General features: G+C 46.9%; 10 protein-coding genes across 10 annotated transcripts; 6 read left to right on the plus strand and 4 right to left on the minus strand.

Annotated features, from left to right (window-relative positions):
• Positions 1–446: 446 nt before the first annotated feature.
• EYB26_000117 (uncharacterized protein) lies at positions 447–2,163 on the minus strand (the record flags this gene model as incomplete). Its single annotated transcript, XM_054259434.1, has 5 exons — positions 447–608; positions 661–1,685; positions 1,751–1,844; positions 1,941–1,984; positions 2,058–2,163. 5 exons carry the CDS (start codon positions 2,161–2,163, stop codon positions 447–449), a joined length of 1,431 nt encoding a protein of 476 aa, XP_054115409.1.
• A 647-nt stretch (positions 2,164–2,810) lies between these two features.
• Positions 2,811–4,396, plus strand: EYB26_000118 (uncharacterized protein; the record flags this gene model as incomplete). The annotated part of the gene is made up of 4 exons (XM_054259435.1): positions 2,811–2,878; positions 2,943–4,002; positions 4,059–4,241; positions 4,292–4,396. The coding sequence occupies 4 exons, from the start codon at positions 2,811–2,813 to the stop codon at positions 4,394–4,396; spliced, it is 1,416 nt and encodes a 471-aa protein (XP_054115410.1).
• Positions 4,397–5,387: 991 nt separating this feature from the next.
• On the plus strand, positions 5,388–6,224 carry EYB26_000119 (uncharacterized protein; the record flags this gene model as incomplete). Its single annotated transcript, XM_054259436.1, has 2 exons — positions 5,388–5,729; positions 5,796–6,224. The coding sequence occupies 2 exons, from the start codon at positions 5,388–5,390 to the stop codon at positions 6,222–6,224; spliced, it is 771 nt and encodes a 256-aa protein (XP_054115411.1).
• A 355-nt stretch (positions 6,225–6,579) lies between these two features.
• On the plus strand, positions 6,580–8,577 carry EYB26_000120 (uncharacterized protein; the record flags this gene model as incomplete). The annotated part of the gene is made up of 2 exons (XM_054259437.1): positions 6,580–6,726; positions 6,781–8,577. 2 exons carry the CDS (start codon positions 6,580–6,582, stop codon positions 8,575–8,577), a joined length of 1,944 nt encoding a protein of 647 aa, XP_054115412.1.
• A 545-nt stretch (positions 8,578–9,122) lies between these two features.
• EYB26_000121 (uncharacterized protein) lies at positions 9,123–11,012 on the minus strand (the record flags this gene model as incomplete). Its single annotated transcript, XM_054259438.1, has 1 exon — positions 9,123–11,012. The coding sequence occupies one exon, from the start codon at positions 11,010–11,012 to the stop codon at positions 9,123–9,125; it is 1,890 nt and encodes a 629-aa protein (XP_054115413.1).
• Positions 11,013–12,076: 1,064 nt separating this feature from the next.
• EYB26_000122 (uncharacterized protein) lies at positions 12,077–14,539 on the plus strand (the record flags this gene model as incomplete). Its single annotated transcript, XM_054259439.1, has 5 exons — positions 12,077–12,113; positions 12,165–12,227; positions 12,293–12,372; positions 12,424–12,575; positions 12,643–14,539. The coding sequence occupies 5 exons, from the start codon at positions 12,077–12,079 to the stop codon at positions 14,537–14,539; spliced, it is 2,229 nt and encodes a 742-aa protein (XP_054115414.1).
• Positions 14,540–15,302: 763 nt separating this feature from the next.
• On the plus strand, positions 15,303–17,116 carry EYB26_000123 (uncharacterized protein; the record flags this gene model as incomplete). The annotated part of the gene is made up of 2 exons (XM_054259440.1): positions 15,303–15,765; positions 15,819–17,116. 2 exons carry the CDS (start codon positions 15,303–15,305, stop codon positions 17,114–17,116), a joined length of 1,761 nt encoding a protein of 586 aa, XP_054115415.1.
• Positions 17,117–17,582: 466 nt separating this feature from the next.
• Positions 17,583–19,011, minus strand: EYB26_000124 (uncharacterized protein; the record flags this gene model as incomplete). The annotated part of the gene is made up of 3 exons (XM_054259441.1): positions 17,583–17,786; positions 17,860–17,967; positions 18,031–19,011. 3 exons carry the CDS (start codon positions 19,009–19,011, stop codon positions 17,583–17,585), a joined length of 1,293 nt encoding a protein of 430 aa, XP_054115416.1.
• A 512-nt stretch (positions 19,012–19,523) lies between these two features.
• EYB26_000125 (uncharacterized protein) lies at positions 19,524–20,381 on the minus strand (the record flags this gene model as incomplete). The annotated part of the gene is made up of 1 exon (XM_054259442.1): positions 19,524–20,381. One exon carries the CDS (start codon positions 20,379–20,381, stop codon positions 19,524–19,526), a length of 858 nt encoding a protein of 285 aa, XP_054115417.1.
• Positions 20,382–22,186: 1,805 nt separating this feature from the next.
• On the plus strand, positions 22,187–24,306 carry EYB26_000126 (uncharacterized protein; the record flags this gene model as incomplete). Its single annotated transcript, XM_054259443.1, has 4 exons — positions 22,187–22,206; positions 22,261–23,828; positions 23,886–24,191; positions 24,248–24,306. The coding sequence occupies 4 exons, from the start codon at positions 22,187–22,189 to the stop codon at positions 24,304–24,306; spliced, it is 1,953 nt and encodes a 650-aa protein (XP_054115418.1).
• Positions 24,307–25,316: the final 1,010 nt, after the last annotated feature.

Consider the following 25,316-nt stretch of genomic DNA (forward strand, 5'->3'; position numbering starts at 1 on the left):
CTGTTCCTAATCAGCCGTTTCCACGATTGAATGAATCGCGGGTTTATGTGTATGTGACTCAGCTCTAGATACCTGCCCGGTTCCAAATGTTTGATGCTTGTCCACCTAGCCAGTAGATGCACAGAGCAGCTTTTATTATAATTGAGATCAGTCCGGGAAGAACTTCACAGGATGAATGAGAGTAGAGATATCTATGTACATAAAATCCCCCAGTCATATACTGCACAAAACCAATACTATCTATATCAAAATAGACCTGAACCAACAACAATCAAGCAGCATCAATGCCATTAGGGCCAGCAGAAAATGGAAACTTATCCGTGAAAGCAAAGGATATCTCTGTAAAGAGGCAAGAAAAAGGAATACACATGGGTTTGATTCATATCGACGTAAGTTTGAGCAAAGGTTTCACATCCCGATATTAAGCGCAAAGACACGAAGAGAAATTAGACGGTTGTGGCTGGCTTCTCTTCGGTTCGCTCGGGGCTCTTTGAAGCCTTGGGATCCTTTTTCTTCTTCTTGTCGTCTTTGCTCTTTTTCGTGGCGGCTTCGGCCATGAGTTGTTCAAAGGCTAGGTAATCGCCTTCTTCATCAGGGTCGCGGGCAGCCTATTTTGCAAGTTAGTGGAAGTCAACAGCGATTAGTAACGGAGGTAATTACCTTTTGGTAGATGTTTCCAGCAAGGACCAAAGCATGTGCACGCTCAATTCGCTTCTCCAACTTTACAGACTTATCTCCCAGGACTCTATCGCAAACGTCCCGTAGCACCGACTGGATCTCAAATTTGCTTCCTCTCCAGGCTGCTGCAAGGATCTTTCCTGTGACTTTCCTCTCGTACTCGGCTCTCTTCTCATCTGTCCAGTCAGCACCGCCTTTCTCCTCCAACTTTGCCATTTCTTCCATAGTCATTTGAGCATCGATTGCCGTAGAGATTGTGCCCCATGTCTCTTTGGCTAGAGTGCCTTTATCCTTGAGACGAGAGAAAAAGCCGGAGATACCCAAAAACTTTTGTGATTTCAGGAATGAAGTAGCCTTCTGCAAGTAGGTCTGTCCGATGGCGTGGAGGATCTCCAGACCAAACGACTCCATCTTCAAGTTCTCAACTTCAAGACGAATCTTTTCTTCAAAGGCGTGTGTTACCTCTGGACCCTTGTCTGTCTCCGTCCAAACGCTGACGCGATCGATGAGCTTGCGCACGAGGGTGTCGACTCGCTCCTGGCGAGCTTTGCGTCGCTCCTCTTCATATTGAGCTAACCGTTCTTGTTGTTCGCGGCTCAAACCACCCTTCTTCTTTTCCTTCTTGCGAAGTTCCTTTTCTTCGGCCGTAAGACCAGCAGCTTCCATCCTAGCCTCTTCCTCTGATTTCTCCATAATTGCCTGTTGGCCCCAATTGCGTCTGGGAGTGCTCGTACCGGAATCGTTACCAGACTCAGGAGCGGGCGTTGTGGTGGTCGACTCGGCTGGGGCAGCTGACGGTGCAGACGGTGCGGATGGCGTCTCATTATGTGATTCTTCGTCGTCAATATTCAATTTCTCTTCAGCAGACGCAGCTAATTCTTCTTCCTCCATCTGCTGCATAGTAATATCCATAGTGGTAGTAAGGTCTTTCATCAACGAGATTTCTCCAATAAGGTCGACAAAGGCTTCGCCGCCGAAGATCATGGTAAAGAACTGTGCCGGGTCCTCTGTTGATACGGTTAGCCCACCTATTTCTATTTAAGATACCCCTCATCTTCGCAGAGCATCTTACCGAAACCTCCACCGGGGACGGCCTGATCCTTGCCAAACTTGTCATACTGCTTTCGTAGTTCATCGTTGCTAAGGACTTGGTATGCTTCTCCGATCTAGAATAAGTCGTTTGTTAGTTTCTGGCCCCAAATATCCATCACAATATTGTTCCGCAACAGTGGTTATGACAAGCTGTTATGGTGAATGCGTACCGCTTGGAAACGCACATGGGCAGTTTCATCTCCGGGGTTCTTGTCTGGATTGAAGCCAAGTATTAGTTGCTGTGCCTAAGTGTGATACCACTTTGCCTTGTATTAGTATTAACACACCTGGATGAGTGGTGATAGCAAGTTTCCTGTACGCCTTTTTAATCTCCAGCTCAGTTGCTGTTGGCGGCACGCCAAGTGCATCATAGTAAGCTGTATCAACAACCATGGTAAATCAGGATGTGTATGAACAGAGAAGCAAAGCGACCCAAAAGCAGTATGGTGTTCGTGCGACACAAGCAGGATGATATTGCAAACAGTAGAAATCAAATGCTGAACAGCCTTCCTTTATCTGCGCTGACTCGAACTGATGCAATCGAATTGTTTGCTTGGTCCGTCCAAGGGCTGAGGGCGTTTTTCCTCCCCGCCATGTTTGCACTGTTTGCACTATTCGCCGGGCTGTCCCGTCAGGCAACCACGAACGTGCCAATTTCCCAGGCGTCAGGGCCACGAGCGTGCCAAGACGCGCTCAGGCAACAAATTGACCTCGCCGGGCCGGCGGTTGTTCCGTGCTTTCCCCCAAGTTACCGTTACCCCCTTTTACTTAGCTGCATTTCCTCCCGGCTAAATTTTTCGCTTATCTTCTTCCTCCAGCTCCCTCTCTCCTCTCTCCATGTCCTGCTTTACTCCGTACTCTTTCGGGTGATGGAGCAGTCTATGATTTCATTGTCTTAATAATAATCTGCAAATCTCCTGTTGTCATTTCTCGATACCCTTGGATAATTCTCATCACCATTGAATTGGTTCGAGTAGCTGTCTTCGCCGTCGTATTCGTTTGAGTGCTGGAACACAAGATTACAACGTGCATCCGCCATCATGGGACTGCTGTGGAACATTGCCTACTATTCCTTTCATCCTTCAGAGCTCAGATCCATCATTCAATGGTACGTGATTGGAGAAATACTTGACCCCAAAATCGTGGTTCAATCTAATCTCGGTGAATTGTAGGAAAGTATGGCACAACCCTCCACACGAACGTGATGATTCTAAGGATCCTGAAACACGGAAGAAATGCTTTAAATTCTTGAAATTGACAAGCAGAAGCTTCGCGGCAGTCATCATGGAGCTTCATCCTGAGCTGCTCGTTGCCGTCACCGTATTCTATCTCGTCCTCCGAGGACTAGATACCATTGAAGACGATACATCTGTGCCTCTTGATGTGAAGGAGCCGCTATTGCGAGACTTCAAGAACATCATCGAGAAGGATGGTTGGACCTGGAATGGCAACCGCCCCGAAGAAAAAGACCGACAACTCCTGGTCGAATTCGATAATGTGATTACCGAGTATAAGGCATTGAAACCTGCATATCGCAAGATTATCAAGGACATGACTGATAAGATGGGCAATGGTATGGCCGACTTTGTCCAAAAGGCCGAAACTGAGGGAATTAGCACACAGACTATTGGAGAATATGATCTGTATTGTTACTATGTGGCCGGTCTCGTTGGAGATGGTCTAACTCAGTTGTTCGTGGAAGCACAGTTTGGCAATCCCGCATTGCTGTCACGACCCAACTTGCACAAGTCAATGGGATTGTTTTTACAGAAAACTAACATTATTCGTGATATCCGAGAGGATCATGATGACAACCGACATTTCTGGCCCAAAGAAATCTGGTCCAAACACGTCGAGAAATTTGAAGATCTTTTCGACCCGAAGTATAAAGAGGCCGCTCTCAACTGCAGCTCAGAAATGGTATTGAATGCCCTTGAGCATGTCGATGAATGTCTTTTCTATCTTGCCGGTCTTCGGGAGCAGAGTGTTTTCAACTTCTGCGCTATTCCACAAGCAATGGCTATCGCCACCTTGGAGCTATGCTTCCGCAATTATTCGATGTTTGAGCGCAATATCAAGATCACGAAAGGCGATGCGTGCCGGTTGATGCTTGAGTCGACGCAGAACTTGCAAGTATTGTGCGAGACATTCCGTACATATGCCCGCAAGATTCACCAGAAAAATACACCCAAGGATCCTAACTTTGTCAAGATTAGCATCGCTTGTGGTAGCGTAAGTGAACCTTGTGAAAAGCATATCATTTGCACCACGCTAATCGTTGTTATCAGATCGAGAAATTTATTGAGACCCTCTTCCCATCGCAAACTGCCGATCAGGCCAAACTTAAGTTGTCTGGTCAAGGTACAGAAGAAGAGGCGAATAAGAAGAAACGAGAGAAGGAAGCCTGGCAAGACATTAAGATGATGATGATAATCATGGGTATCCTTGTTACTTTCATCACTGTCGTATTGGTACGTATATCTCTCAACCTGCAACCTCTATGCGCGCTAACACCATTTAGTTTGGAGTGGCCTGGTACCTAGGAGCACGATTCGATCTGGCTTGGGCAGAACTCAAAAAGGGCAACCTCCGGCCGCCTAATAAGATCGCGTATGGAGAATTATAATATCACGATCGATCTGTTGAGGCGAGGATCACCCTCCCCAGACCTGCTTTCACTCTCGCTTCCACAAGGGACGGCTGTGTTTTTACTTGATCATTGACGACTGTGTATGGTACCCTAATGTAATATAACTAACAACCACAGCATCAGATATAATATACTGATAACATGAGATTTCTCGTCCCTTTCCCATCAGCTCCTCTCCGAGGAACAGCACGGATGTCAAATTGCGATTCAGCCCTTTCATGGCTGCAGTTGTGCCGAAGAAGTGCTTATATTGACCCATTTTATCGAGGACGTACTAGATGTTTGCCTGACCTACTTTAGTGTGGGCGGTGGCAAACATCCATTGAGGAACCGATACATACCGTAAACTTAGATAGCTAGTAGGAACAATTGAAGACTTTCCGATTATCAAGTGATGAATCCACGTTCATATTTTCAATGCTTGCACGCTGAAGCTTCTCCGTATCAATTGATCCTTCGCCCACAAATAAAATCTCGTACGTTTTCTACCTACAAGGTTACTACTCTATACGTCAACGCCCTTCATATATCTCATTCATACCCTAGAGAATAACCGATATATGCGCCACTTCTTAAACTCTTGGCGCGAGCTGTTAGTTAGTTAAACATGGGGATGACTTACGTTAGTTAGGGCTGGCAGGCTGCTTATCAATAAGATCTCATTTTTTAGTAATCTCGATCCATCTAGTCGGTGCGATTTGGTTGGCCATTCAGCGGCAGTCAACCACACGTGAATTACCGACCCGCCTTGCCTTGAGTATTTGTTCACTTATATTTCTATGAACTATAACAGATATCTATTCAAGAATACATAAATCTTGACCGGCGTGTTTCGAATTTTCTTTTGAATATTTTATCTACTCTTCGAAGCATATTTTGCGTTGATACCCTGTGATTCTTTCCTGCGCAATACCTACGGCACTTGCCTCTTCTGGCAAGAATTTTCACCTGGCCTGATAAGTGTATAATGCGCCTCGCTTTACGTTCAGCAAACTTGCAAACAATTATCCCATCAAGCTTGAGTGTCAGCACAATTCTTCCGGTATATAAGATTAAATTCGGCGACCGTCTCAATCCAAGATTTTCCACTTCGGCATCCACCAAATCTATCGTTGGAAACTATTATATCGGCGGCGGCAGCAGCATCAGCAGCAAAATGAGTGACCAATGCGACACCAAGAACTCAAACGACACAGCTCCTTCACAAGGTGCTGAAGTTGATTGCGACAAGCCGGAAAAGGAGCTTCCCAAACTCACCCCGGCCGAGTTCCGGGTATACAACCGTCTGGCCGAGCACATGGATTATTTTGTATGTATACTTTTACTCTACACAGTCCACAGGTACATAGGACAAAAGGCTAATAATATCACCTAGCACAATCACTTTCGCCACAGCTGGAATGAGCTCTACACTGCCTGCAGCGACAACAAACGCCCATCAGGCGTCTCAATCCGTCAATTCCTCAACATGGGCTCACAGTTCCTCTCACAACTAAATGTGCATCACAGCATCGAAGAACAGAGCATCTTCCCCGTGCTAGCCAAAAAAATGCCCGAGTTCAAGAAAGAGGTTCATCTGCTCAAGCAACACAAGGAGATTCATAAAGGTATGGATATACTTGAGGCTTATTTGATGGATTGTAGATCGGGCGAGAAGGAATTGAGACTGGACGAGATGAAGAAGGTTATGGATTCGTTTGGGAAGGTGTTGTGGGATCATTTGGACGATGAGGTTAAGACACTGAGGGCGGAGAATATGAGGAAGTATTGGACGCAGGAGGAGATGAGGAGGTTGCCTATTTGATAATACGCAGACGATTTAATACAGGCATCCTGTTTTGAGGGCAGACAAGAATTTCAGATATGATGATAGGCTATCTAGGTACCAATAAGCAAATTTACGAAGTGACTGTTTTCAACGATGTTATTATTTCTACTCAATGAGAGTAAAACGGATGCAAATTAATTTCAACCAAAATACTCCGTCGATCATCCGAGATCCCCGCTAGTCCCTAAACATATTAGTGCTGTATGATCGGTAACATAACCAACGGGGCCGTCATCGACGCTGTTACCATAACTTGTAAGTTTTATAGGGCGCGGTTCAGATGTTCTTCATCTTCGCATCATGAATACATAATGCAGTTCATCAGGTAATCATGGAGAATGTTGGAGATAGCGCGATCCCAAAGGAGCGAGCGGAGGAGCCCGAGCCTTCACAAGAACAAGAGCATAAATCTCTGAAATACTCGTTACTAGGGCCATCGTTACTGAAGGCCGGACAAGACGCGGTTGACCAGCGCAAAGTAAGCAACCCCATCGATTTGGAAATATCGTATGCTAAATGAAACGTTTAACAGGTCTCTGAGATTATCTATAACGCCTCTAAAGGCTCAAAATTCTTCAATCATGAAGAAGCCAGAGACAAAGTTCTTACGGAGAAAATCGAGCAAATTCTAGCCCGCAGGGCTCGTCTGGAAAAGCTAGATTTATCGGCCGATCTTCGACGTGCCGATGAACACATCGCTGAACTTGAACTGACTCGAGACCTGTCTCAGATTGTAGTTCACGTCGATTGCGATGCCTTCTTCGCTGCCGTCGAGGAACTAGATCGACCTGAACTCAAGCACTTGCCTATGGCAGTCGGCAAGGGTGTACTCACAACATGCAATTACGTTGCTCGCAAATTCGGCTGTCGCAGTGGAATGGCTGGCTTTGTGGCGAAGAAATTATGCCCCGATCTAATTTGCATACCGCAAAATTACGAAAAGTACACTGCCAAAGCGGAAGAGATCCGCGCGATTTTCGTGGAGTATGACCCTTGTTTCGAAAGTGCTTCGATTGACGAGGCGTATCTCAATATCACGGCCTATTGCGATGAGAATGATATGGATCCGCAAGAGGCGGTACAACAGATGCGCTCGAGGATCGCCGACGAGACCAAGATCACTGTCTCGGCAGGTATTGCGGCAAACACTAAACTTGCTAAAATCGCGTCGAACCAGAACAAACCGAATGGTCAGTTTTATATACCAAGTGAGCGTGAAGCCATAATGGCATTCGTCAAGGATCTTCCAGTCCGTAAAGTAAACGGTATCGGACGCGTCTTCGAGCGCGAGCTGAGAGCCATCGGCATCGAAACCTGCGGTCAAATATACCCACACAGGGCATCACTTAAAAGGCTGTTTGGAGAAAAGGCTTTTCACTTCTTGATGCAATGCCACCTTGGTCTAGGAAGAACAAAAATCCAACCTGCGGTGGACTACGAACGGAAAAGCGTAGGAACCGAAAGTACATTCTCGGAAATAAGCGACCCCGACGCTATCCGGGCCAAACTTCGATGGGCAGCGGATGAACTCGCTAGGGATCTTTCGCGAACGCAGTTCAAGGGACGAACGCTGGTTCTAAAGATAAAGTTACATACGTTTGAAGTGTACACTCGACAAGTAGCGCCTCCGAAAGCTGTGTGGCTGGCTGATGATCTATATACGTACTCGTTACCAATTCTGGCCAAGTTGCAGAAGGAGATACCTAATATGAGGTTGCGATTGCTTGGACTGAGGTGCACCCATCTCGTTAGTACGAAGAAAGCCGGTCTTGATTTCTTTGGGTTTCAAGCTGTCCCGAAGCCGTTACTTGATCCTACGGCGTCTACTGAAGGTGCTGAAGATGCTGAAGTTGCGGCGGCTCCTGAAGGCACACCAAACAAACAGCCGCATATCGGCGACGTACAGTCTACCACGGAGCAAGAATTTGAAGACGCCGCCCGCCAGGAAAGAGAAGAGGATATGGAAGTCCTAGAACAACTCAGTCAAGAGGATGCCAACAATTCAGTCCCTTCCCCACCATACCACGAAACAACACCCATAAAGGTCCCCGAATCCGGGATCCGGCAGCATTGGACGTGCCCCATCTGTTCCCGGCCACAAGTCGCCGATGATAGAAGATTCAACGAACACGTCGACTACTGTCTGTCAAGGGAAACAATCAAAGAAGCTGTTCAGACTTCAGCTTCTTCATCGATGGCTTGCGAGTCCGAGCCTGCCCCTAGACACACACGCGACCCTTCAAACGCATGGAATAAGGAGCAATACTCGAAGAAACGGAAGACAAATATCGAGACAGATCCACGACAAAAGAGATTGTTCTTCTCATAGAAAACTATCTCCATGCATATACATATCTTCTTGTACATAGAAACTAATGAATTCATGACACTAAGCTTTGCTTTATAATTTATACAAATCTAGCCCATTATACATAGATAAGCAGATGAAAACAAAAGCGGACCTCTATTTTTTTTTCTCTCTCCGTTTCTCGGTTCAAAGTTCACACATTATGCCTGTTCAAGGGGGGTATCATACAAAACAAAATGAAAATGGTAACGACAGGATAATAGAATGGTAGAAATAAGAGTGGCGATGACTGGGTGGATGCAGTTGAGGTATCATCTATAGTATGCGTATAATGTCAAAACGATCAAGGAATCGAGAATAACAAGGAAAGGGCAAAGAAGACGCTGAGTGGAATCAAGCTCCATGTTCGTGTGAAATCGCTAAGCCAACGGTAAAATAGAATGGAAGAAATGCAATGCTTGCTCGCCGGAAACAAAAGAAAAAAAAAAGTCGGCCAGGAGACCGATATTCACATATTGAGGTGAAATGGAATAGAAACGAAAGGCTGAGATCTAGTCTCAGTGTTCTCACTGTTCTGAATCTAGGTTTAGATCAACTGCTTCTTCAAGAAGGCTCTCTTCTTCAAGAACGTTATCAAGAGCGTCAAGGGCGGAGAACTGAAAATCTCCCCTGACATCTGCTGCAGGACTCAAAAGGCCATGGCCTCTGTCGAGGTCCTCTCCAAGCTCATCTGGGTCGAGGACACGCCCACCGATTTCTATATCGTTCACGTGGACGTTATACTCCAGAGCCTTTCTGCCTTCTTTTATCAATTCTTCAGTCCACCCAATGCATCGCTTCAGGCTCTGATTGAGTTTCTGGCTATCAATGAGTAATTCCTGATGCTTGGCGAGATCGAGCATGAATTGCTTCTCGTCGTCGACACGGTGATGAGAGTCGTGCTCGCCTAGACTATTAGGACTGACAGTTCCCTCATCTAGAGAATCTGGGTCACTTTCGTCCGATAGTTCATCGTTCGAATATGTAGAAGAAAGCTCGCTGATGTCCCCGGATTCACTAACTGCGGAAAGTCCGCCCCCAGAGGTTGATCGTAAAGAAGTTGCTATAGATAAACGGCCAGATCGACTAAGACGCCGGAATCGACGAAGTTCCGCATTTTGCTTTCGTAACTCACGTTCAAGCGTGCGGTTGATAGCTAAAAGAGAAGAATTGCTGATTTCAAGGTCCAGAACCTTGCGTTCAGTGCGCGCGTTTACGGCATCTTCGCCGGCCGCATTCGGTCCTCCATCAAATTTTATGGGGCTTTGAGGCACAGTATACGGTTGGTCTCGGTGATCGATGAGTTGGATAGGAGGGTTCGGAGTAATCAGAGGGCTATGAGAGAGTTGTTCCGAAGGGCTGCTCAGTGGCTCTGGAAGAAAGGGTGAAGATGATGTAGGAGTGACACGACGAGATGTCACGTGCGGAGAAGTAATGTTAGTTGTAGAATCGACACTGCACGACTTTCGGTGGGTAGGATGCGATGGAAGTTGAGGCGGTCGAGTAAGCCCGGGAGTCGGAGGTTCAGCGGATATCGCCGTTCTGGGCACAGAAACCTCTTCGATATTGGGACTTGGTTGAAGACTGCCTTCAGACGACGATCGAGAAATGGGATCAACTAGCTGCGCCGTCCGCAGTCTTGGTGAGAGTAGCGATGGACTCTTAGTACCGCCGGTAAGGCGGCCCGATCCTGTTGAGCGCCGCTTCGGTGGTATGCCTTTACTAGAGTCATCCGTGTGACTGTCTTGGTCATGGGATCCATCTGCATAGAAGAATGTGGATGTTTGTGCGGGTTTCGAAATTGTGCGAGGTCGTGCTTCTGGTTCGTGAGATCCGCCGGAGCGAGCTTCGTCGGCGTGGAAGAATTTCGCTGTGGGATTGAGTCCTTCCGACGATGAAGGCGGGCGGGGCAGTGTTCTCGATCCGGGCACATCAATATTAGATCCCCTCGACACTGTCGATTTAGATATTTCTGATCTTGGGTAACCACGGATAGGGCTCCTTTCAGACCGCATATAGCCTGGGGTGACAGGGACGGTGGGTCGGGATGTATACGATCCAGCGTGAGTCGCCGCCGACGACGTAATTTCTGGGGAAGAAATGTGACCATCTCTTCGACTCGTTCGATGGCCAGATCGTGGAGTTATGTTTATCCCTAGATAGATTGAATCGGGAGTCGCAGCGTCTTCCCGTGGTGGGATGATTGATGATTCTGGCCTTTTGGGGGTCTGGGTATTTCCAGGGTGCGCGAGGCGAGGGGTCAATGGCAACGAGGGCTTTACGGTCGGTCTGAAGGCAGAGCTTAGGGTAGGCGTAAATGGTTTGGCGGGGATGCCATTGTTATGTTTATCTGGATTCGTGGACGGAGAAGGCATGGCGGGTCGAGTGACAGGAGACCGGCGAAACTGATCGCGCATTATGACATTGAGCAAACGCGGACAATATAACGAGCATGACGACTCAAATACTGAGCCGTATATTTGCTTTCGCAGCAACCCATGTGCCGCTAAAAGTCGTTGAATGTAGCTGAGAGGAGCGATTCAGGAGAAGTGAGGGCCGTTTTGACGAAATGGGACCACCTCGAAAACATCATCCTCAACCCGGTTAGCGCCGCGGGCACTCATAACACGTGAATTAATGCATTTGATTGGCTACTTTGGACTTGTTCATTCTACAATGTTTCAACGCTCATATTGTGTGTAGATCTTTCAAGCTATTTACCGGCGTGATTCTGTAGAATGAGACCAGTAATCATCGTGGTCCTTCTACACCGTATATATTCTATGGCTTGGAAGAAGGTAAAGTAAATGCCTGACAAGCCATATTATCACGAGGTAACCCTAACCGAAGCCCTAACTCGACAACCCCAAATCATGCACATTCCGAGGTCCAGCGAGGAGATAGCCTGCACGGGGCGTTGATCGTTCACAGTAATTCCGTTGAGACAGACTCCTATGGATAGACGCTCACATCGATTACAGCCAAACCCTGATTCGCGTTTTGGTCAACGGCTTGGGTCTCTTTGATGGCTCCACGGCCACTTGGTAGAACCTACGATATAAGCTTGGAAACATTGAATTCCTACTTGACAATGCAGGGTGTGTCATGACATGCACATGGTAGATCTTTTGTATAGATTTGGACATCGGCTATTTGATACTTAGATCATTAGTTAGTTTTAATTACCATACCCTACCAAAAATTGAATGATGGATGGTTAACAGCTGAGGCACCGATAACAATTAGGGGTCCTAGGCCTCATCAGCCGCCCTTATGCCATGAGGTTAGGGGTCTACGCCCCACTAGAGGCCCCAGTACCCACCCCGGCAAGCCGGGCACCTTACCCCAATAAACACGCCAGGTCATGTGATCACGCGTCACGATTTTGGGCCGCTCTTATCGGCTTCGACATTCGACAGCCGTCCTTTCTGGGACAATATCGAACGACCATCTTTCATGCTTGGTTTTTCGCGTTTCTGATATGTGGGTACTCGAGTCGGATGGAGATCTGCTCGAAGGTATGTCGGAATGATTATCCATGCTTGAACACTCTCTAAGAAGGTCGGCAGGGAAACGTGTTTGGCTGAAGCCGGGGAAGAAATACCTTTTCGGTCGCATCAAGTCAGAAGGAGGTAAGATTTGAATCTTCATAACTTTAATTCAATCAAAGCGTCGAAAGCTGATCTGCAGCTGCTAGTCCGTCATGTCATCCAACATCAGTCCATATCGAGAAAGCATTTGGTGATCGAAGTTTCGCCAGTACAGCCTGGCGACGGAGTACGTTGCTTCACACATACAAAATAGTGCGTTCAACTAATTCCTATCTAGGCGCACGTGCACAAAAAGTCAAAGCTTACAGTCACCGACCAAGCATCAAAATGTGGAACGACTGTCGACGGCGTGCAGATTAAAGGGTCAAGCTCAGTTCTGACCGAGGATGAACATGCGATTCAACTGGGAAAATATTCACAAGCACTGAAGTGAGACGAATCTGGAGTCAACCACTTGTTATAAGTTCTTGCTGACCTTGGGTGCGACTCATTTTAGGATAAAGTGGCATCCCGTCGTACTCAGTTTCTCCTTTTCTACGAAAGAGCTCAAAGCAAAAGATCCTCTCGGGCCTGTGCGAAATCGTCTCGAAGAACTCGATATCAAAACAATAATTCCCTACGTCGATAAGACCACGCACGTTGTACAAAATAAAAGAAATACTGCGAAGGGACTGCAGGCTTTAATCAATGCGAAGTATATCGTTAGCGATTCCTACCTCGACGCGCTTGTTTACGCCGCCACCCCAGGTGACCTGGAGACTACGGAATCCCTTTCACCATTAGAAATTGATTTCGATGCACACTGGCCGGATGCTAATCAGCACCTTCCTCCCGCTGGCAAAGAACCTGTACAGAGACCAGCCGAAGCCTTTGCTCCAAATCCGGACCGAGTGCGAGTCTTCGAGGGCTATACGTTCGTGTTTTGCGATCCCAGCCAATTCGAAAACCTATCGCAACCAATCAACAATGGGCATGGGAAATCATTGCTTTTCAACGTACAGAATGGAGAGACCACTGCAGAAGAGCTGTTGCAATTTATACGGAGCACCGGAGGAGAGAAGGACTTCGACAACCAGGGGAATGGCGAAGGCGGGGTTGTATTGGTGAGGTTCAGAGCGAAAGGATATGAAGATTGGTCTATAGAATTAGGCAATCAGGTTGCTTTGAGGATGGATCAGCGTGTCATCGAGCAAAGCGAGTTTCTCGATGCGATTCTTAATGTTGATGCCACATCGCTATGTCGTCCTTTGCCTCGTGAGGAGTCGTCTAGTGTCCTCGAACCCCCGAAAAGAGGGAATGTTCGGCAACGCGTGGTGGACGATATTCCAGCCCCAGAAACCGATGCCTCTCAAGAGCTTGCTACTCAACAGGAAGATACTACGGTCGTAGAACAGACACAGACACAAAGCAAACGGGCCGCTCGATCACAAAGCCGACCTTTCGTCAGTAGAATGAAGAAGTTTGATGACGGTTTTGACATGGAAGCAGTGCCAGTTTACCACTTTGACCCAGTCGATGTCACCGAGGATACCTTTGAGCCTGTGCCAGACCATGCATCCAAACCGTCACAACAGCCGTCCGTGTCGTCAATGAGAGTAGAAGAACGAGAGGAAGATGATGATATGGCCGGCCTTCTTCCAGGGGCAAGCGCAATGAAGCGCCGGAGGGTGGAGAGTGGTTCTCACTCGTCCCGTGGCCAGGCAGTAAAGGAAGAAGCACCGAAACCGAAACGGCAGAAAGTGGATGTTATGGCCGAAGCTCGCCGCCATCGTGAAGAAGAGGAAGCAGCTGCCCAAGAACGAAAACAAGAGGCCGAAATCACCTTTCAAGAGGCCCTTGAAGGAATGACCGTCGAGGATATGAAGAAACTTGTCATTGTCGAGGAGTATGAAGTTCCCATACGCGAAAAAGAACCCGTAACAGTTGATAAGACTGATCGGTGGGATGAGCGTTGGAATGGTCGCAAGAATTTCAAGAAGTTCCGGCGAAAAGGTGATCCTTCCGTTGCTAGATCTCGTATTCAAGCGGTTATTCTGCCCTTGGATGAAGTCAGGCATAAGGATTACGGCGTTGGTGACCACTATTGGGAGGATAACGAGCGAGAAGACAGCCCAGAACCGATTTTTAGTCGCACTAGTCAGCAACGGACCACTCAAAAGTCTTCTAGTCGCACAGGCAGTCAGGTTTCTATGGCGATCTCGGAGGAACCAGCCACTGGGTCCTCAGTCAATCGTGCACGCTCTCAGGCCTCGCATGTCTCAGCAACGCCCACAACACAACCAAGTCAACGCGTTGGCCAAAAGAGGACGAGGGAGCCTCGGCCCATGAGCGACGACGAAGGCCACAGTGGCGACGAGGAACTTCGATTCAAATTCCGTAGGAGACGGAAGTAGAATACTATTTCATGCTTTTCTCAGCCGGTTTGAGGAGTAGTACTCTTGTACATTATCCAGACTTTAACCATCATCAGGTTGTATGATAGTGCTATAAAGTGCTATAAATAAATACGTAAATAAATAAATAAGCAATCAGCCAAATGGGGCTGGACGGGCGCCAAGTGAAACCGTTTCCCTTTTGGGGTCTCCTGTGCTCCACCTTCAAAATTAATGTTCCTTACCGACTTCATCCTGACCTCTTTCTTATCAAGGGATTCCACACTATCGACTCGTCCCTGGTGCTTTTGTGTCGTTTCATAACTTGCTTTCTTCGAGAATATTACTCATTTCCTCCACTTGTACTTACGATATCCTGAGGCCATGAGCGTATTCCAGAACAACTTGTGATACGATACCCGATTCTCCTCAAATTCCGTCACTCCGACCAGTGTATCAGCCTGGACCACCCCACGGGTCCTTCCTGCCATTTATCATCATTTTCACGCCTTTTGCGTCGAATTCCTGTGAAAACAGAGTCAATCCAAAGGATTCGGCGTGATTGATTAGTCCGTCAAAACAAAGTTCACCCACCAGCAGCCCAACCGATAGGGCCACGCTAGGTGGGTTGTGAGTCTTGTTCAGTCTAGCCGATCACGATAAGGAAGGACACTACTCTCAGTCAACTCGAGCCGGACTCTCGACAAGAACAGGACAGGGTCGATAAATCCAATCTTCTACACTTCACCATTCATTCCGAGATTGTTCCTTATCTTCGTTCACCATGATTTCTACCGTCCCTCCACCGCGTCCAGTCTCTGTCAACTCACCGATACTCCCCTTATCATCCCCTGTTCATTATCACAAACCGACGAGCATACCTACGAAAGACGCCTACCAGAACGAGGACGATGTCGTCAAATCAACATACTCCCTTACGGTGTCACTCGAGCGCCTTCCTAGTAAGGACATTGAAATGGAAGATTCGGATGACTCTGTGATATTCGCAAGCCACGACAGTCAATCAGAGATACAATTCAATGATTTACCGTTTGAAATCCACGAAGCCATCCTAGATCATCTATTCGGCGAGCGGACGTCTGGATCAGGCAGCGTGGTCCCCGGTCGGCCGGACGCCCGGAGTTGGATAAGGGCTCTTCGACATCCCAGACGCAAGGCTCTTTCTAATCTTGCCCTGATTTCTCCGATCTGGAGAGATCTGGTACAGGAACGGATATACAGACACAGTAAGTTACCTTCGAAGACATTTTTGGGAGCACTCGCCCTAACACATTTCTAGTCAAGGTCAAAGGGACGAAAGAAGGCCTCGCCGAATGCGAAGATTGGTTTCGAAGTCATCCTCACCTCGTACGCCACGTTCGACACATTGAATTCTGGATACCGGTATGGGGAAATAGGGCCCACAAAAACGTGGCGCCGCACTTGCGCGAGATACCGCCAATTCGGCGATATTTGAACGAAGAAGCGGGGCTGTTTGGACATCACAATGGTTTTTTGCAACAACAGATCGTTGCACCAGACTGGGATTTGTCAGATAACAGAAATCGTAGCCCAAACAACTTCGCATTCCATGTGGCCAGCCATAACGCAAGTTTGGAGGAAATATTTCGGCACGTAAAAGACTTCTTTCCCGAAACAAGGATATTGACGCTGGAGGCTGGGCACTGCAAGAAGCCCCCTTTGGTCAAACACTTTGCAAATGACCCATCAGGCTTATCAGGGGACTATCACCTTGAACAGCTTCCAAATATACGAACCCTCTTCATGCGTGGCGCCTGGAACATCATGCGCGATTACCAACACTGGACAACAATATCGGAAGCTCTTCCCTCATTGCGAGAGTGGCATTGTGCGTATGCTAAACCTAAGATAGAAGCCTATCACACCATCTGCGGGGCCCTGTCGACTCTGTCCTCAAGCTTGGTACATTTGAACATCAGCTTAGAAGGATTCCACAGCAAGGACCAGTCGCACTGGCTGGGCGGGAAGATCGGGCACCATCATATGTGTCGGATGCTAGGCCGGCTCACACCACAACTAGAGCATCTATCCTTGACTGGCCATATATGTGCAGACCTTTTCAACACCGCAAGGGTAGTTATTCACGACCGACCGCAGGATGCGCGACTTCGATCAGTGGATCTTGTTGTCAAGACTTGCTGCAAGGATGACAAGAACGAATTACTATACCCGATCTTGGATGAGCCGCCAGGTATTACCAATATGCGATTCATTGAAGCCTTTGAGAAGCTAGTACTCAGCTCCATCCGCTGTTTGGACACGTATCTCGATCTTTCCTACATCCGCATCCGCTTCATCGATCTTGATTCCCAATGCGCCGTTCTGAATCCTTATTTCCACTTAGCCGACAACAAATGCACAGGAGTATGGAGCCATGAGATTGTCGAGACTCTTGCTCAAGTCCGGCATGCGGCTCACTTTGTCGAACTCGCGGACGGCATTTTCACTCAGTATGGTCCAAACAATGTTATCATCGGAGCCGTATATCCCCGTACCAGGCCGCTAAGTATCAACGTTAACACCTACAAGATTCTATCGGATGCAGCAAAATCGTGAGAAACAGGCAACAAACGCGCCTTGTCTTCGCTTTTCTGCAGTTATCTGCTTACGAATCTGTTCGACTTCATGATCTTTTTCTTCTTCTGCCAAAATCTGTTTGTTTATTTCTCGCATCAATACCCATTTGTTTGTATACTCGGAGCGTTGTTTGGCGCCATGGAATTTGAATCTGCTGTTTGCATATACTATTCTTTATCCTCTTCAGTTCTTTTCAATGTGCGACTTGATTGATAACTTCTCTTCGGTTTTTTGTTTTTTCTCTAATATTAGCGTAGCGTAGGTAAATGTGGGTACCATCTATGTTGAATATTTGGGTCTTTTACTTCTCATACGTGGTTGTTCAACACCAAACAAATATTTTTAATATATACGGTATTATACAAGTATGCGCCAGATACAGAGAAATGATAACCTGACCTGCGTCTTATCCTCCCTCAGAGTTCTTCATCCCTTTGGGAGAGAATCATTGGTTCTTCTGCTTCGCAGTCTGGGAACCTTCGTTCCTTGCTTGCAACGCTTTGGCTGGCCACCCTCCAATATCAGACACAATAATACCTAAAATCCAACAATTGACGATAAAGAATCCCAGGCTTGCGAGCCATAGCCCCGGTAGGAAAGTCGACAGTCCCATGAATTCAAGTTGGAAGCCTTGATGAAGCCAAAATGCCTTGTTTATTGTCAATGCGATGGCTGAATAAAAAAGAAGAAGAGAGAGGTAATGGGAGGAGTGGGTGACTTACCTGAGATAATATCCACATGACTAACGCCCCGACGCCGAGGATGGGGTTGTTGATGAATGACGATGAGGGGAGGTAAAGTGGTAGGAAGACAAGATACCACAGGAAATACTGTCTAATCTTAGTACTGCTTTGGTTTAATAAGCGATTAGGAGAGGACCTGATGTTACATACCTGACTTGTACAAACTTTATTAAAAGTGACGAATGCAAATGTTTGTGCCAGCATGGCCCCAGGTAACGACTTCTTCGCAAGCGCTAATGGGATAGCGAACGCGGAGAGGAACAGCTGTGGCACGAATGCCACTGACTCAAATTTGATTCCTCGGGCTGCAGCACCGACGTCTTCTGTGGCGGCGGATAGGTAGAGTAAGGTATTGTAAGGGGAGAAGTTGTGTCGATGATCGATTCTGGTAAGGTGATGGAAGTAGGTGTGTTGAAGGAACGAGTGGCCGTAGAGGGAATACATCCACACATTGAGGCCAATGAAAGTGAGCAGCGAGATGATGGTGACTTTGATACGGTCGAAAGTGATAAAATTGAGTATTTTGCGGATCATGCTTGATGTGGGTGCGCTTGTAGGTGAAAGAAACCAGATTATACTCGGTGCATAAATGAACGGATAGATCTTGAAATGCACCCCCAAGCCCAAGAGGAAGCTCGCAAATATGGTATGTCGATTGAGTACAGCCCACAAGAGCGCAATCACCATAACACCCAATAGTCCCTCGGAGCTTCCTCGAGTACTAATAGTCGCAACCATGGGATTCAACAACCAAATACTGGCATACCTCAATCGGGACTTTTCACTCATCCCCGGAAACTCGGTTCGAAGAACAAGCAGCAAAAGCCAGCCAGTCACCAAATCCGCAATGGCAAATAGAACTTTGCCAAAGGAGAACCAGAGCCAGTTCGGCTCCCATGTCGTTGGGATCAGGAACCAGGCCAGAAGGGGCGTGTAGCGATAGGTGTCTCGCAAATAGGGGGATTGGCCCTCGGCCATGAAGCGTGACGCATCGGTGAATACCATGTAGTCGATGTCGGTGTACTTCATGGCCGAGTGGTTGTCTTGATAAAGGCCATAGAAGAGCAGACCTACTCGCATAAGAGCGGCCAGGGAGAAGATGACAGCGGGAGATGAAAAAGGCGACGGCATGGTGGTGGAATCGTTCTCCGCTTCATTTATTCGGTTGTTTTTTTTTGTGTATAAAAGTTACCGAGTTTGCGGAAATATAAATCAAGCCACTGATGCAATTTTACCACCTATCATATGCATTCATCATTCTTGTATGTCCTTAAGTGTCGAAGTTGATGTTTTGATGTTTTTGTGTTATTCGAACTGCCAAGTCTCAATAAGGCGATCGACACACTAGACCATTTTAGGACTGTTCGTTAACTAATCCGGGTTAGGCATAGTGCACAACATATCTCTGCCTCAGGCACAAAGGCCGTCGACCCTGAAGCCCTAAGAGCGGTGGACTTGGTACAGTAAATTCAATCCTTTCCATTTTTAAAACTTGTAGGAGGGTTTACTGCAATGAACCCAATTCAATGAAATCTAAATTATACTAGAGACGCGACTATGAGGTCATTCAACCATGGGAACCGCCCATCTGGGCACCCTACAGATATATATTACCTATCATTGTTATTAATATGATCGACGCTTCAGAGAAACAAATCATCATCGAACCCATCACAGTGTCGATCTCTACATTTGACGATATTTTCTTCCATCCAACAGTCATATAGCACTGGTTTATTCAACTCATGGTTAGGGATAGCTCTCAGGCCGCCTCCTACTCGCCTTCCAAAGTCACCAGCAGAAACCGTAAGGTTTCGGAGTTTGGTGCCAGCTTGATATTGTCGTATGGTCTGGAATATCTTCTCTGCTGTCGTATAATTCAACTGTGGTTCCATGAGCTTGTTAATGGTGCAATATTTGTCACGGACCGATTCTTTCATGGAGCACCACTCTACATATTTGGACCTTCTGGGATCCTCTAGGTCAAGGTTCAGAGTGAGTTGGGCAAGATGAGGAAACTTGGCCAGTGTCTTGAGTATAGTATTGGGCCATTTATTGGAGCTTCGGTATACATCCAGCGTAAGCTCTTTGAGATTTGGAGCCGAGAGAATGATTTCTTCTACCTCTGATACACTCAGAACCGGCCGTACCCAGGTAGCGTTTCCAGTGTTATATCTGCAGTCATGTTCAAATTCGTGAATACTTAGTTTTTCCAAACTGACGCCGTGGGTCTCCAAGATGGGTGTCATGTTGAGCGGTCGACCCATGCCACTGATGCTCAAGTCGCGCAACTGCGGAAGCGCGGCAATGAAGGAGGAATAATTTTGTCGTAGTTCATCCCCAGTTGCGTCAAAGGCACACAACGGCTGTTCGTCACCCCAAAACCCAGACGTATGGCGTAGGACAAGCGACTCAAGACCGTCCAGCTCACCGCGGAAGGTTTCCAGAAATAAATTTGATGGGAGACTTAAATCCAAACGTTTCAGCTTACTCCAGTCCATGGATGTTCTCCATTGTTCGGCGTTTGATGTGTCGCTAACTGTTAACCCTGAAATCCCAGTCATAGCCAGATAAAGTCAAATTCTCCAGTAGGGGAAAACGGTCATCCTTTTTCCAGAGGAAAGATCGGCGGTTGTCCCCGATGACGCAGGTGCTTTGACTGAGAGAAAAGCTCAGAGACCGTGTATTCGAGCACGAGACGAGAGTATGGTAGAGCCGATCGAGTGTCTCATCACTCTCTCCACCATAATACCCTAGGGAATTAGAGCTGCATTCAATCAAAGGATCTACTTTTTTCCAAATGCCGTCGTCAACATGTATTTTCCAGCTGTTATTCGCCTTGGGAATCTGAAGACTAAGCAATCTGCATGCATCAGAATATCTATCACATCTAAAAAGTAATGTGTAAGTAAGAATCGTTAATTCACCGTGATATTCCGTTACGTACCTGACGGACTCCAAGTTTGGCAGGATCCGAAGAATCTCCCATAATGGCTCTTGCTCTCCGCCTGGCCTGCTAAACAGTGGATAGGCTATCAAAAGCTCTTGAATCTTCTCTCTGGCTTGCGCTGCTTCATCTCGTTTGAGGCAGTCCCTGAGAGACACAGCGCCAGATAAGGTTTCATTTACACCGTAGTTATAAATAATACTTGCAAGGTTTTGTTGCAGCCATTCTTTGCAGTCCGTTGTGGATGAAAACGTGGCTGCCGGTGAGGCTGACTTTTGTAGGCTTCTTGAAGCCCGTCGCAAACTATTCTGGGTTCCACGCTGGCCAAGAATTGAATATACAAATAAAACCAACAGGATTGTTACAAGCAATAGTCTCAACATGTGCCCCCATGGCATTGGTGTCATGTCAGTACCGGTCTCGGTCAGCGGCCTCTGCCAAACCGTGCTGCACGAGGGCGAATATCAACTTTATAGCTATGACGCGAAGACAATTAATGTGGAAATTCTCTTCAACTTGGATGAAAAAACATATATGGTTCATGAAACAGGTTACGGGAATACGATAGCTATACTATGTGGTGTTTGTAGGTCGTCCAACCACCAGATATTTGTAGGCAACCATGTACTAGGTATACCTAGTTCGATTAGCTCACACCACACGGTGCCTAAAGATGAGCCACCCTCTACACCATATATGGCGGCTTAGATAGCTAGGATAACACTCAATACACCACTTCAGCACTTCTTGGACTGCCCCTAATACCGCACCTAAATCAGATTCAGACCATGGTTATAATAATGATCAAACTGATGCTGCTGAACTTACAACAGACACCAATAAGATCACAAGTCTGATTAATATAATGTTGACTGATTCTTGGAAGAAAATGATACATTCTTATTCCCAAGAGAAACATCCAGAAAAACGAAGTGAACAATTCGACCTCAGTGATCCGTACTGGCGTTTGACGTTCGCCCGAACCGCTCTATACCGTGCTGAGCAAGACTGCACAACCGAAACACAAATTCCGTTACCTCCTGACGAGGCGGCTAGCGATGTCCAATCACCAACAAGATGTTTTCCCATGATGGCGACTCTGACGGGCTGGATCCCAGCGAAGCAGTATGGCGAGGTAATGTAACTGACGCTGACATCTTTGAACTTGCATTCCTGGGAGCAGAGAGAAACGATGGCGAAACCGTTGATAACAACCATGCTCTCGACTATCTGGAGCTCGAGGAGATAGCCGCGGAGCAAGAGTACGGCGAAGAGGACTTCCAATCATAGGATAGAAAATTACTGGCCGACAGCTTTCCACGACTCATGAGCATGCACTAGCCTGATTCGTACTCCGCGATGGAGGTGTTCGTTGCCATGTGAGTTGGTCTCCAATAGTGTTGGTTGCGGACATCCTCTTGACAACATAAAAGGTATTGCGCAAGCTGGACAAACAACGAAAATTCGAAACAGTATTTCTCGCTTCCTAAAAGCATCATTCAGTTCAAGCTTCAATCACAGGCGATGGCACAGTATCAACACTATATTCCTCAGTTTCTCCTGCGCAACTTTTCCCATCCATACAGCCCGCAAAAGAAAAATGGGTCCAAGAATAGGGGCAAATTCCGCGCTGAGAAAGGCAAGCGCAGAGGCGAAAAGGTGCTCAATATTGTGGACCTGACTTCGGCTGAGCCGCAGTTGCTCGAATCTCCAGTATCTCGTTGGTTCGGCCAGGAGGACATGTACAAGGATGTCGCCGATGCCATCAAAAGCAAGAAGGATGTGGAACAAGAACTTTCTAAACTCGAATCTCGGACAGCGGTCATACTTCAAAAGGTTAAGAAGGCCCACGAAGACAGTGAAGCCGGGATATGTCTTACGCGGGTGGAGAGAAACATACTCCGAAAGTTTCTCTTTATCATGAAGTATCGAGGGCCGGGATTTTATGAAAAATACTCGTCTAAGGACCCGCAAACCTATGACTCGGAGGACAAAAACCTTCTGAGAGACTACATGGCCGACAAAGGAATGACGAGGCCCAGGGACGTATGGCTGCACAATCTCCGCACTATCCTAGACCTCGATATGGATGCAGAGGGAAACTGGATGACGAAGCTCCCGGAACTCATGTTCCCTGAAGACGCGGGGATGTTTATCTTTCACACCCAATCATCCTACATGGCATTCTGCACACCCGCTGAGATACACGACGAGTTCATCCTCACAGATCAATGTTACAACTTGTTCGAGGGGCCGACAAATGAAACCTTCTGTGCCAGAACGGGCGAGTACCTAGGAAATACATATCTGTCCTATCACGATTTCGGACCTGTATCGCCTAAACTTATCATCGTCCTCCGCAGTTGTCTATTGCCTGAGCCGCTAGATGATATGAGTCCCGAGATTCAGAAAAGACGCCAATGGATGCACGACGGAGCTGCGGCGCAGTTTCCGAACCCAGAGAATATCAAGTCCATCCTTTCTGATCTGCCAGTAGCGAAAGCCAGCAACTCTTATACACGTGTCGTCAACGGCAGACAAGAACTCGTGCCAGGCGCGTCGGGAACACCTCGGTCGAATGACAGATTTTGCTTTCGATTTTGGCCAATTTCTACAAAGCATGTGGATACGATTAATTCTATATTTTTGGATAATCTTTTGCAGTGCAGGAGCATTGTTTTCGGCTCAAACACCCCTTTCAAACGAACACTAGAGGCTTACATGACCGTATCCACCAGGGACTTCAAGAAAGTCGGTTGTGGGGAGCGTGGTGCTCGAATCAGCCGTGTCGCCTGTCTAAAGATGTTGTCCGCTGTGCTCAGGATGCTTGGATCAGACAGCATACCTATCTGGTTTGATAAAGATGAAGATGAAAGCAAGCCATTTGTCCAGTCGTTCGACGATGTTTGGTTGGAGATGATGAAGAAGTTGCTTGGAGACGGCGATGAGTCCTTCTCAGAATCGAAAAATGCCACGTTTTGGCAAGCATACTACGCACTAGGTATGAAGACCGCGGATGATAGCTTTAGGGCCAATACTGACCACGAACCTATCCTAGGCGGGTCCAGAGGGTTGTTTGTCCAGGACTTGGACCAGTCATGGAGACTGTACAAGCTCGCAGCGCTGGTCCATACGCTAACCATGAATCTCGGCATTGGTCTCAAACGAAAAGCCGGCATGAACGTTATTGAATTTATACTTCAAACCCACCCTAGACGTGTTTGGTTGTATATTAAGCACCGAAGATGGATGCTCTCGAATGAATATGCGATGCATCAGGAGAGATATGTTGGAAGTGCACGTCTATTCTCCGCGAAAACGAGAGCGCTATTTAGAGCGGAGCGAGAGGATGTGGTCGTGAAGGGTGAGTACATCGTGACATTTTCTATCAATAGAACACAGCACATTAATGCGGCCTAGCCAATCTCATCATCAGTCAACGTCGTCTGTCTGAACTTATCATGGCGGCTGGAATTTAATCAATAGAAGAGCAATTTCCCAAAGCCGATTAGAATAAGCGTGGAGGGCATCAAAGTTGAAACTGAAAAGCAATCCTATGCTATTAGGTTGCGGTCGATCGAATCTCCCACGTGCACGCAATGGTATCGAGCCAATGGAAGCTATCCAAACAGGGCCATTTATTAGCAGCTTCTCATGTCATACGAGGAACTGCGCGCTTATGGGCTATATGTTACACATAGCCAGAATAGCTATCTGCTGCCAATCAGCTTTATAATTGCTTACCATGATTATAACACGTTAACAACCTTCAATTTCCAGTGTTCTGTAGCAGTATGTGCCGTCTAGGATATGTTTAGTTGCTTATCACTCTTTAGTATATCACACATAAATTGGATTGTTGATAGCGCAAGCTTTAGTGCTATTCTATAGTATTATATGATCTGAACGTTTGCTTAGAAGAAAGGAATGAAAATATAAAGGAAATGTCATGGTTCATGAAACAGGTTACGGGAATACAATACGTATAATGTGGTGTTTGAGGTCGTCCGACCATCAGATATGTTAGTTATTTGTAGGCAACCATAAGTATTACTATACCTAGTTCGATTAGCTCACACCATACGGTGCCTAAAGATGAGCCAACCATAATTTATTTTCTTAGCTTGCGCCGTGGCTATTTTATATATTTTAGTAGATATTAAAGACTGTGTTTGAGGTAGAGATATTTCTTACATGACACGTAATGGGTAACACCACGACGACGATTCCCTACCTTCGTCTCTATCCGGCGCCGATGTTTTATCTTACAACGCAACAAAACCGAGAGACAGCAAACCCAGGCAGCAGATCTCAGGGGACACAGTCGCGACTTTGTTCAATACAAGATATAACCTTATGTTTTGAATGCTGTTATAGCGTTTGAGATCGACCGGGGGTAGGCCGAGCCATCCATGGATATATTTGAAGCCACACCTAAGCAAGAACTAGATTAGGCATAGGCATTTCCGGTGGGGATGTGTGTTGAACA

This window comes from Talaromyces marneffei, chromosome 1 (genome assembly GCF_009556855.1).
Source record: "Talaromyces marneffei chromosome 1, complete sequence".
Taxonomy (NCBI): Eukaryota; Fungi; Ascomycota; class Eurotiomycetes; order Eurotiales; family Trichocomaceae; genus Talaromyces; species Talaromyces marneffei.